Below are 10,895 nucleotides of genomic sequence, written 5' to 3' on the forward strand. Positions count from 1 at the left end.
TATTTTTTAACCATAACAACAAATCGTCTACAGCTTGAATACGTGAATTCCAGTGTTCCGACCTGAGAAAACTTTGCCCAGTGTATCTATTCCATGTCGTCACTTGAGAAACATATTGACACAATTTAGCCCTATGGCGTAACATTACAATGGCTTATTATATCCTATTTTCCACCTTCCTTCAGGCCATGAACATCCACGCACTCAACGGAGCATCTGGACATCCTTGTTTTCGTCCATGTCCTCATCGCATCCGTCGCATTCCTACTAAACACCCAGCTATGCGCGTTCCTTATCTGGTACAGAGCACTTGGGAACATCCAGGACCTGTTAACCTTCCATTTGGCTTTGAGCAGCATCGGCGAGGCCGTCTTTACATCATTGCCGCTACTGCACAACACCAACAGCATCCTGATTGGTGTTTGTGCCGATGGATTTTACACATCGTCAACGATATTCCTATGCATCATGCCGAACACATGGAGGAATCAAGTCGACGAAGCTCAAGTCGACAACAACTCTGTTGTTGTCGACTATCCCTTGGCTCGTGTCCGCGATCATCGCCTTCCCGCCCCTAATAGGCGTAGGCGAGCCGCTCATGGCCAACCATTCGGGTTCGGGGAAAATACCGTACACAGTAACTGCCCTCGCAGTAAGGTATCTCGTCCCGCTGATTATAAGTGTACTATGTAGCATGAAGCTTACTTTGCAGCTGAGAAGATTCCAGGGATAAGTACAGGGGCGCGCCAATGTGTCGAGCGAAAAATCAAAGCACGGATATCTAAAGGGCGAAGGTCTTTGATGAAGAAAAGTGTTTCGTTTTTCCTTTGCTGCTCTCCGCTTGCTGGATATCAGCTGGTGGTGGCGCTAACAGACATGGAATACCCTTTAATCCGTAGTTGTTCGACTATCATTGCGACCCTGTATGTATTTAGCATTCCAACTTTGTATGGAGAAATGCTAGATAAGAGCTACCGAGCAAAAATAAGGCAGAGAGCTAGGAAGAAGAAAGACGAGGTAGCACGGGTCAGATCTCGTGGTTTCGGCAGGCATCAGAGGCTCGACCTTTCGCGTGTCAACACCGCAGCGCAGATACAAAGTGACATGATTTTGGAACAGAAAATCGTGCACTCTCATGTACCAAGGGCACCAGTAATGGGCGGAGAATGTACGAACAAATTCGACAACCAGGAATTCAGCATCACAGGAACGTACCGACTAAATAAACATCATACCCCTCCAGAAGGGAACAGCCATTTTCAACAGACTCCTCCGACTCGAAGGAATGTAGATTTCAGCATGCAAGCCAGCCAGACAAGTATTCCAAGAAATACTCAGCTACTCCCTCGCTTAAATACATGCGCCGACCCCAGGAGCCTTTGCGCGCTGTCCAAGCAGGTGATGCAGAAAAAGGCCAGGTCACCTCTGCGATCAAGCGAAGCCCGTCAGGCAGAGCCCGGGTCCTCGCTATGTTTAGCTTTAGGGCCAAGAGGCGAGTAGAAAAAAGCAGGCGTTCTGTTTCTATGATCAGGGCGGACAGAACGATAGCCAAAAGAAGAGAATTTATGGACAAGCGATGTAGTGATGAAGGTCACAATGCTATGTGCGGGCCTAAATAAGTCAGATAAAGGTATAAATCATAAATATATTTTTGCGGCTCAACCCACATGTAGCCCAAGCTCATCTGTGCCTATCGATCTTATGGTAAACATTGTACGAAAAACAAAAAGTAAAAAACAAATTCTTGCCGAAAAGAAACATGTACTTTAGTATTGTTTATGTTTACGTTTTGCGTGTTTTTTGGCAGTATTTTAGTACTTTGAAAAGCGTCTTTGGTGTTTTCAAGAATCTAGATTCAAATCAGATTTCATCAATTTCATATGAAGAAAACGTTGTCGTTTTGGGGGTCTGGTACCGAGGAAACTTAGTTTCTATTCAGGGACCATCTCAACTAACTAAAGATGGTCGCAGTCACCGTTTTTCTCTTCTAATTACAAGTCATAAAGTTTCTGAAGCCCCTAGGGTACGCTCACCTCAAAAATTACAAGAATCATGCAGATTTTCTAAATAAGGAATGTTTTAGTTTCCTTATATGGCAGTGACCGAGTTTGGCAAAAACGACAATTTTGGGCTCAATTTTCTTGATATGCCAAAAAATCCAGATTTTTTGCTTCTTTTTTTTCGTACAATGTTTACCATTAGATTAGATAGAGGGCTTGGGTTACCTGTGCTCAACCTGGTGAATGAGGGGGGATGGCAACTAGTGAGAATGTATCATGTGATTCCAGAAGTGATTCTTAATCATGTTTTTTTTTTTCAGTGGAACGCATCAGCCCAGAGGGAGTCCAGACTGATACTAAGGTTGGGCATGGGGTTTACCCTCCACTAGTAGTAGCCTTAGAATTTTAGTAAAACATAATTTTCAAAGGCCTATAAGAATGTCTATGGAGGAATCCTTAGAAAAAAATATCTAGGTAAGGGAGTCTTTGAGGTAAAAATAACAAACAAGTCATCAAAAATCGAGACAAGCATGTCATCACATCATCAATCATGTACATCAAGAAGATTTTGTAGATGATACAAATAACAATATAAATAGAAATTACTTTTATTGATGGTTATTCCTATATAGTGTACAACTTCAACAAAATTGTCGCCAAGAGAACATCATTTTGACAGAGTGAACATACAAGTTTAAGAGTAACTGAGTCACTTGGAGGGATTTATTTACAAGATATAATCAGACCAAGGTTCATTTTGAAAATTGTTAACACAACAGGCTAAGTTGTACAAATAAAATTTCCTGAAAATCAAATGTGTCCTTTCTCCTGAAGCTTTCGTCTTTCCTTTTCTCTCACTCTGTACATAAAGCTGTTGATAAACAGAAGAAGTTTGATTCAGTTCAGTGCTTATTAAAAATCCTTTAGTATAATAAACTGGCGATTCAGTGATTCAGCGTTGTTAGATCTTAAAGTTTTGCCTGAAATGATCCTCATTTCAATTAGATTTCACATATATTTGAGACAACATAGTCAACATAGGTATACACTAAATGTGTGAGCAGTAAGATTTCTGTGAGTGCAAGTGATTTTTTGTAAGTTAGTGTCAGTTACCAAGTTTATATTCAGGGCTTAATACTAGCGAAAAGAGGTTATGATACTTGTTACTGGTACTGTATTTTTTTATCATGCAGAGCAGGCACCAATCTTGTTTCCTAGAGCCCATGTACCTTTGTGCCAGCGGCAAGGTACATGCCTCTGGGATAATCATTTTTTTCACCAACAGGATCTGTTGGTTCCAGTTTTTTTACTGTGCATGTTCAAACAAAATAGTGATCAGAAAGAACAGAGTTGATCTTATTCACTGATCGATCCAGTTCACAATTGGCAATTAGGAAAAGTAGAAGATTTTATGCTGAAAAAAATTCAATCGCAGATTTTGAAGTCGGTCATTGTTTATAGAAAGGATGGTTTTGGTGTATATGTTGCCAACCGGTAACAATAAGCATTCATGAAATGAAAATTCATGAAGTGCTTGGATTCGCCTACGATGTGTTTGTGTCTCAAGAAGAGCGCAAATCCAGTTCAATTATTTTACTGATTTCGCCCTTGAATGCCTCAATGGACGACAAGATTGAAAAGCTTTGCTCATTATTTCTGTGCTCAGGCATGTGAGGGCTCCATCACTTCACGATGTCAATTTAAAAAATTTCCCATAGTTTTCTGTGGTATGCACTCTTATACCCAGAGCCCTTGTACCTTGCAGCTGGCTCAAAGGTACATGGGCTCTGGGAACGAGATTAAGCATGCACAAATCTTAAAGCAGAAAAAATATTACCAAACTTCTAAGTTGAATCCTGCTAACATGCATGCCTTTAGCATAGGATATTAAGCAAATTGCACTAGCTTTCTTTGTAATTCTTGTAAAAAAGGCAATTTATGGGTTCAAATGCAATTTTTGAACCAGCTCAGGGGGAAGATCTAGCTTTTTGCCAGGGGGGGGGTTGACCCAAAAAATAAATAAGCAGACACAATAAAAACAATAAAAAAGCAGCCCAAGGGGGGGAAGGGGGGTAAACACCCTGTAGATCTGCTACTGCAGCTATCTATCAGTGGATAGATAAGATCACAGGAGTCGTGAGAGTCTTATGTGAATGTAGTTTTTCTAAGCCAATGTATTAAATGGTTATTGAAACCTATAATAATACTTCAACAAGTAAAGTCTCGACTTGCATTCAATTTTGATGGATCCAATAAATCACCAATAGATACAAGTTATCTAGACTAGAATTCCTAGCATGCAAAAACACCTACAGGAATAAGAGAGATAAGTAAGCCAGCCAGTCTCACAAAAAGTCATCTACACTTACTCATCATATTCACACTTGTCCCAAGCATGCTTCTCGTGATGACATTTCCAGGGTACATAGTAGGTGTCCTTGCGGCATTTCATGAGTGGTATGAGCAGATGAGCGCAGTAATCACGAGCATGTAGGGGCAACTTGGCGTCCGCCATTTCTTGAGCAGTCACCTTCATCTCTGTGGATGACAGTAAATTTAACCTCATATTCACAACTATATGATTTATTATTTCCCGAAAAATGTGCATTGACTAGTTACCTAGGTGTAAATTGATTTGTCTTGGTTTTTATCATGAATAAAACAAAAATAATATGTTTTAGGAAAGTACCTCGTTTTTTCTCCGCCATCTTGGTTTTTGCTCAAAGCTGCGCGGTCGAGGAGACTGGGGATGGCTCCATAACACAGGGATACAAGATTTTTCTTGTAGAATTTCTCGTGTTATCTTCGGGGGGATAAATAACAGGGGGTGGGGAAACTAATGCGCGAAACACATGGATAGCCGGCAAATTTGTGGATATTGGCTCCCATACGACTTCTTTTTCTTTTATAGCTCGATTTCAGACTACACACATAGTACCTTGGAAGCCAAGACAAGACATGAATAGAAGTATGGTATGGCATGGTACCGTATGGTACAGTATGGTCTGCTCCTCTTTTTTCAGATATTTGGCTTAAAATAGCAAGAAATGTTAGGAAATTCACGGAAGAATAATGAATCTGGCCCCCTTTTTTGAAACCCTCGCTTTCGCCCCTCTTAAATCCACCCCTGATTAGGTGGATCATTTTCTCTTAGATAGCTCCCCCCTAGCTCACAATGGTTACCCTGGCTACTGGCTGGAAATAAATCTAGCTGGTACCAGGGAGATGACTTTGTTTCCAAGACATCTAGGACCCAAAGGCGTCTATTTTCTAATCATTTATCAAATACATATTACATTTAAAAAAAAAAAAAACACTGCATTAACCAACTGCAGCACCTTTAATTCTTTAGTGTTGTCTCAGTTCATCACATTGCTATCCATTTCACACTTTCATGGGCATATAGCACATTAAACATGAGCCACTTCGTTTTGATAGTGGGGATATAAATGAAGGGGGTTTTCTCAAGGGGAGGGCAGTGCTCTAAAGACATCGGTGCAGGGATACTTGTCTGCATATCAAATGAGGGAAAAATATATTATGAGGCTATACAGGGTGTTCTATGATCTCTTCAGTTTTCTTTCAAATTGCCTGATACAGCAGTACCAATCCCTTGTGTTTAGACTCTAAACCTTGGAAGTACTGATCCTCTCTTGTTATATTAAATAATGTCATTAACAATACTAATTGTTTTTGACACGTTTTTACTATGTTTGAACATGAACGTGAACATCTAAGTACGACTATCTGCCTTGTGAGCATTATCTGATTGAACTATCAACCTCTTTTTCTTTCTGTTTGTTTTGAGACTATAGTATAGAGCAATCCTTTTTCTTGCCATTTTCACTGGCATTCTTGGGAATTGTCCTTTCTAATAATGCTGGGTTTATCTTTTGAATTTGTTGCATCATTAGCTGGAAACTTTCACGGACATTAAGACCAGTCTGCAAAACCAACAACAATAAAAAGCTTAAATGCTGGTAGATGAAATTAAGGCTAAATAAACTGAAAGACAAGATCTGAGTTAGAGCTGTAAGGATGAAATTTACCACTGAAAATATGAGAACAAGATAAAATGGGAGGGGAAGGATGAGATGGATTGATGAGAAAGTACCTTGGCGGAAGTTTCTATAAAAGGTATCAGCACAGAATTACAGTATTCCATGACTTCCTCTCTATTAGTTTCTCTTTCTTCTTCCAAGTCCTGAGGAAATACCGGGATAAGAATTTAAAAAAAAAAAATATGGAAATAAACAAACACAAAAACCTGTGACTTTATGTCCAGATTGAAATATCAAACCTACCATTTTATTGCCAACGATGACCATGGGAATGGTACAAGTAGTGTTTGACTCCTCATGCTCCCTAATTATCTTGCCCCTTAAGTCTTTCAACTCATTCCAGCTTGATGCTGAATTAATAGCAAATAATACCAAGAAAGCATCTCCTGTGGCCAGTGAGGAGTCACGAAAGGAAGTGTACTCTTCTTGGCCAGCAGTATCCACTACTTCAATGTCGTAGAGTTTGCCACAATAGTCAATCTAATAAAAATTAGATTATAAAAAAAGTGATCTGTTTAAAGTACATAATGCCAACAGATGAATTTCAAAATGATTTCACAAAATAATTTCATCACTATTCCAGTGGTGTAAGGAGTATTGTATATACTCTGGGGGTCTGGGGGTCTGGTCATGCTAAATAATCACTTCTCCCTATTGAACAATATACAACAAAGTGAAGTTTTTTCATTTAAAAGGTTTATAGTAAATCTACCATTTATACATTTGCACCTCCCTTTTTCCTGTATTTTTTATAAATGCCCCTCCCCAATTGACCTGAATATACCTATTTAAGGGATCTGGGATCATAGGGCAGTAATACATACCTGAGCCCGATATGTCTCTTCTGTTGATCCACGCAAAAGGAAATAAGATAAATTATCAGTTCATGCTTGAAGGGGGTAGAATACTTTCACCCATAACAAACAGGCATTAATGAGAATAGATGAGAATAGCTGATAAGATAAAACTCTGAAAATTATATTTTAGGGCTCATGCATTCCAAACAAAGAGCAGGCATGCAAATGAGGTAACCAGTAATGGTCAAGTGTGCTGTTAAAATTAATTGATCCCAATCTGAATCCTTTTGGTTTACACAATACAGCAATAAAAGTAAATTACCTGATAACCTGTGTCTAAATTATGTGATAACCTGTGTCTTTTTGTCACATATTAAATTGTCTATGTCACATTTTAAATATTTCAAGTCCATGATTTTGCAATCAGACTCACCTAAAGTTGGGTCATAATACTGTGGATCACAAAAAAAAAATTGTTTTAGTTCATGTTATCAAACAATACTGTAGTTTGAAACTACTGACACATGTACATAATGACTGAGCTCTGACACAAATGGTTAGGTAATTGTGCTATTTTTTATTATTTTTTGCCGGACAGTTTTGCAGTTCAATTTTTTCCCAAAGGATGTGGCTATTTTTTCCGGCCAGTCTCTACTCCTCAATTATTTTAAGGGCCTTAGCCTTGCTTATTTTAATTTTTGGGTCATCAGCGGCAAATGGTCTGTCCCTAAGCAGTCAGACTGAATGTTGCATGCTTGGGCATGCTTGGTTAACAGGAATTAAGAAAAGTGTTAATAAGTTTTTTTTATAGAAAGCATAATTCATGAATAGCTATGAGCAAATAAAACACAGGAAATAACAACTAGCCACAGAAAGAGGTCAGATTTCTATTGAGATTGGAATTTATGGAATTTTCTTCAAGAAAATGAACAAATACAGTCAAATGAAGTTTTACAATGCAATTGAATAAATTAGGATGTGAATAAAACCAGCAAATTGTGGTGTGCATTAAGAATGAACGGGACAGGAAATAGTGAAAAGTAAAAAAGGAGGATCAGAACTGGAAAATGTAAAGAAAGAATGATTTATTAAAAGTATATCGATAGAGTCTTACTTTTGACTATAAACAGGTAATAAGAAAATATGAAAATATAAGTCCATTAATTATTTACCTCAGTGAACTCATTCTTCAAATAACGAATTGTGACTGAGCTTTTTCCAACACCACCACTTCCAACAACACATAGTCGAAACATTGTCTCACCTGTAAAAAAAAGGTTGTTCATATCAGGGTTACTGGCGAAGTAAAAAACAAAATACAAATTCTTGAAAGTCTATAAAATGTTATCGGTTGCTTGCTTAGTTCAATCCTGATATAAAAAGACAACAAAACTTAAAACAACAATAAATGGTGTGCAATAAAATAATATCTTAATTGTCTGTAGCCCCATAAAAAGATACATTTAAAAAAGTGCTTTTTGTGCAGTTTTGTGCCTCAGGGGTTATATCAGAGTCATATAAATTATATGCAGGGGGGTCCCTATGTTTCAATAACACAATGGTCTTTGATCAATAACACAGCAATGAACTGTTTTGCTGTATAAAAATAAAATCATACTCATAAATTTAGTGTCTTAAAATGTTCCCCAAAACTTGAACAAGTGATTTCCATAGATAAACATGTAACATAAATTGAGATAGCATTATTATGCTAAGTAATGTTTCGCTGTTTACCATTAGATGATAAATAGGGATGACTCATTGGCTTATTCAGCAATGTTTGTTTCTAGCTAGATATAAGAAGCTACGGCTGGTGCCAAAACATAGTATTGTACATCCACACAGCCCACCTGTACGGACAATAAGCCACATTTCGAAAACACGACTTCAAAACAAGCCGTTTCACAGTATTTGTGTATGTACATCCTGTAGATTTAGGGAGTCTACTATTTCCAGGCGTCTTTTTAACCAATAAATGCAGGAAGAAATTAATGAGCAGTAGTGAAAAGGATTTAGAAAATGCAAAGCAAAACGTAGAGAGAGCTTGTACAGTATGGCAGGATCTGCTTGTGTACACACGATTGTCCACGTTTTGAGACAAATAACTTATACAAAACAATCTTACGGCAGTCAAAGTTGTATCGGTAGTTTTACAGTCTGCGTTATTTCCCACCAATAAAGTAGCCGAAGAGGAATCCCATTGTCAATTCTTTTTAATAAATAGCAATCTTTAGAATTCGTGTTATGAATAGAGGGGTTCCCTAGATAACTTAAGTAATTATATCCCTGTGTGTGATAGGGCACAAATAATTTGAAAATATATATAAGTAAAATTTAATAATTTTGTGAATAGAAATAGAATCCCGTGTTAAATATGTTTTAACTGATATGTATGGATTTCTACTATGATAGCAATTTTCAAAAGTTAAGAAATGGAATAACTATTCATTTGTCAAAATAGCGTGAAAAAGGAGAGGTCTTGAATTTCAACTCGTGGGTTTTCCTTCCCACAACTAACGCAAACTGTTTGATTTACAACTCGGCACCAAGAAAACAAAGACATACACTACTCATGAAAAGTGCTTAAAAGGAACCGACATGAAGGTCTGAAGGATATACATTCTCCCCAGAGTATTTCCAGAGTAACATAATTGACAAAAAGGACTGAATTTGAAACCTAGCCCTTGCCTCTGTATATAATTAGCATGTCGAGAAAGTCGAGTGTTCGAGGCTCGCTCAAATAACATTGAAATGTTCCACTTACCTGAGATACAAAAGCGAAACTGATTAGCTCAGCATATAGCAGCTTCCTCTATAAATCCGACTAGATCATTTTAGAGGTTGGAAGAAGTCAAATACGGGAGGTATTCGGACAATTTGTGACCCAAGGTCAGAGCTTGTACAGAGGCAAAACAACAAGCGTGCCGACAGTTCGAAAAGTGACGTCATGCTTCACGAACCTATCACAAGCGAGCATGGCAATGCTCTGTGTATTTTGCAAGAATTACTTTTCTATACCTCTAGTCACTGAATGTGCGGAAGTAAGCGATTATTCCTTGTAACCCAGTAACACTAAACGTTTAAAAAATCACTTAATATTCTTCGTATGATTTTCCGGAAAATTAGTTGAAGTACTTTGTTTTTGTCGGTTCCTGGCTAAGGGCCAACCGATGTGCAAACAATAGTAGGGTTTTTTTTGAAAAAAATCACGTCTAATCTGCCAGCCACATGCAAACAGTTCTCGAAGGTTTTAGCATTTGAGCCTTATAACGTCCAATGTATTGCCAAATGAATGCGATTGTAGTTGATTATAACTTTTTGATTGATAAGTACCAATGGCAATGGTTAATGAATGGGGCTCTAATCATCTAAGATATTGGTATCATCATTATGTATAGTACCGCTCGCAAAAAAACTCTAATACGCATCTCTTTTTGCTGATCTTGTTATGCTGTGTGGCGTTTTGAAAAGCCGTGTGCATCACATGCTAGTATTTTCTTTTTTTCAAGAAAAAGCACTTTTATGACTTTCACTCCCTACAGCTACTGTGTTACTGACTTATGGAAACTAATCTTATGGATATTGAAATGAAGGCAAAATCCAAATTATAATATACGATTTCACTCCCACACCTCTATGTCCCCACAAAAATAACCTAGACCACACCTTTTCTAGGGAAAACTGTTATAAACTTACTTTTCCCGACGTTTTACAACACCTTTATAGAAGGTAATCCTGCAACGACTTATAACCTTTGGTCAAACTTTCTCGTGGCACCAAAAATCGACCATCTACATGATAAAGTTTCGAGGGGTAAGTAAGCAGGCAACAACATGACGTCACATCCGCTCAAAATGAGTCACTTCCGTTAATATGCATGATTACATAGATTAATTCAAAGAAAATCACACTTTAAACAATCGTTTAGCAGGATGGAAAGCATATCCGTACTTTCAGCCAAGGTTGAGTGAAAATATTGTTTGTGGCACAAGTCTGTGGCGGTCCAATTATTTTTGACACTTCTACACGTGTGCTTT

At 37.9% G+C, this 10,895-nt stretch overlaps 2 protein-coding genes across 3 annotated transcripts; both read right to left on the minus strand.

The window, feature by feature from the left end:
* Positions 1-2,592: 2,592 nt before the first annotated feature.
* LOC5517172 (NADH dehydrogenase [ubiquinone] 1 beta subcomplex subunit 7) lies at positions 2,593-4,793 on the minus strand. Its single transcript, XM_001637148.3, has 3 exons — positions 4,690-4,793; positions 4,370-4,538; positions 2,593-2,871 (listed from the first exon to the last, which is right to left on the minus strand). The coding sequence occupies exons 1-3, from the start codon at positions 4,706-4,708 to the stop codon at positions 2,811-2,813; spliced, it is 249 nt and encodes an 82-aa protein (XP_001637198.2). The 5' UTR covers positions 4,709-4,793; the 3' UTR covers positions 2,593-2,810.
* Positions 4,794-5,321: 528 nt separating this feature from the next.
* On the minus strand, positions 5,322-10,686 carry LOC5517110 (ras-like protein 1). 2 transcript variants are annotated; one of them, XM_032387139.2, is made up of 7 exons: positions 10,555-10,686; positions 8,031-8,122; positions 7,292-7,310; positions 6,886-6,905; positions 6,305-6,541; positions 6,115-6,204; positions 5,322-5,944 (listed from the first exon to the last, which is right to left on the minus strand). In XM_032387139.2, exons 2-7 carry the CDS (start codon positions 8,112-8,114, stop codon positions 5,810-5,812), a joined length of 585 nt encoding a protein of 194 aa, XP_032243030.1. In that variant the 5' UTR covers positions 8,115-8,122; positions 10,555-10,686; the 3' UTR covers positions 5,322-5,809. The 2 variants fall into 2 exon arrangements, with proteins under 2 accessions (XP_032243030.1, XP_001637199.1); XM_001637149.3 differs by lacking the exon at positions 10,555-10,686 and adding an exon at positions 9,623-9,809.
* Positions 10,687-10,895: the final 209 nt, after the last annotated feature.

The sequence above is a fragment of the Nematostella vectensis genome, chromosome 1, assembly GCF_932526225.1.
Source record: "Nematostella vectensis chromosome 1, jaNemVect1.1, whole genome shotgun sequence".
Lineage (NCBI taxonomy): Eukaryota > Metazoa > Cnidaria > Anthozoa > Actiniaria > Edwardsiidae > Nematostella > Nematostella vectensis.

Bases quoted from the DNA above. Each gene is read 5' to 3' on its own strand.
- LOC5517172 (XM_001637148.3), bottom strand. The intron at 2,872-4,369 runs GTAAGTGTAGAT...GTTTATCAACAG, and splicing joins GACAAGTGTGAATATGATGA to CTTTATGTACAGAGTGAGAG.
- LOC5517110 (XM_032387139.2), bottom strand. From the start codon at position 8,114: ATGTTTCGACTATGTGTTGTTGGAAGTGGTGGTGTTGGAAAAAGCTCA. The intron at 6,542-6,885 runs GTATGTATTACT...AATTTTTATTAG, and splicing joins AAGAGACATATCGGGCTCAG to ATTGACTATTGTGGCAAACT. The intron at 5,945-6,114 runs GTACTTTCTCAT...TTGGTTTTGCAG, and splicing joins TTATAGAAACTTCCGCCAAG to ACTGGTCTTAATGTCCGTGA.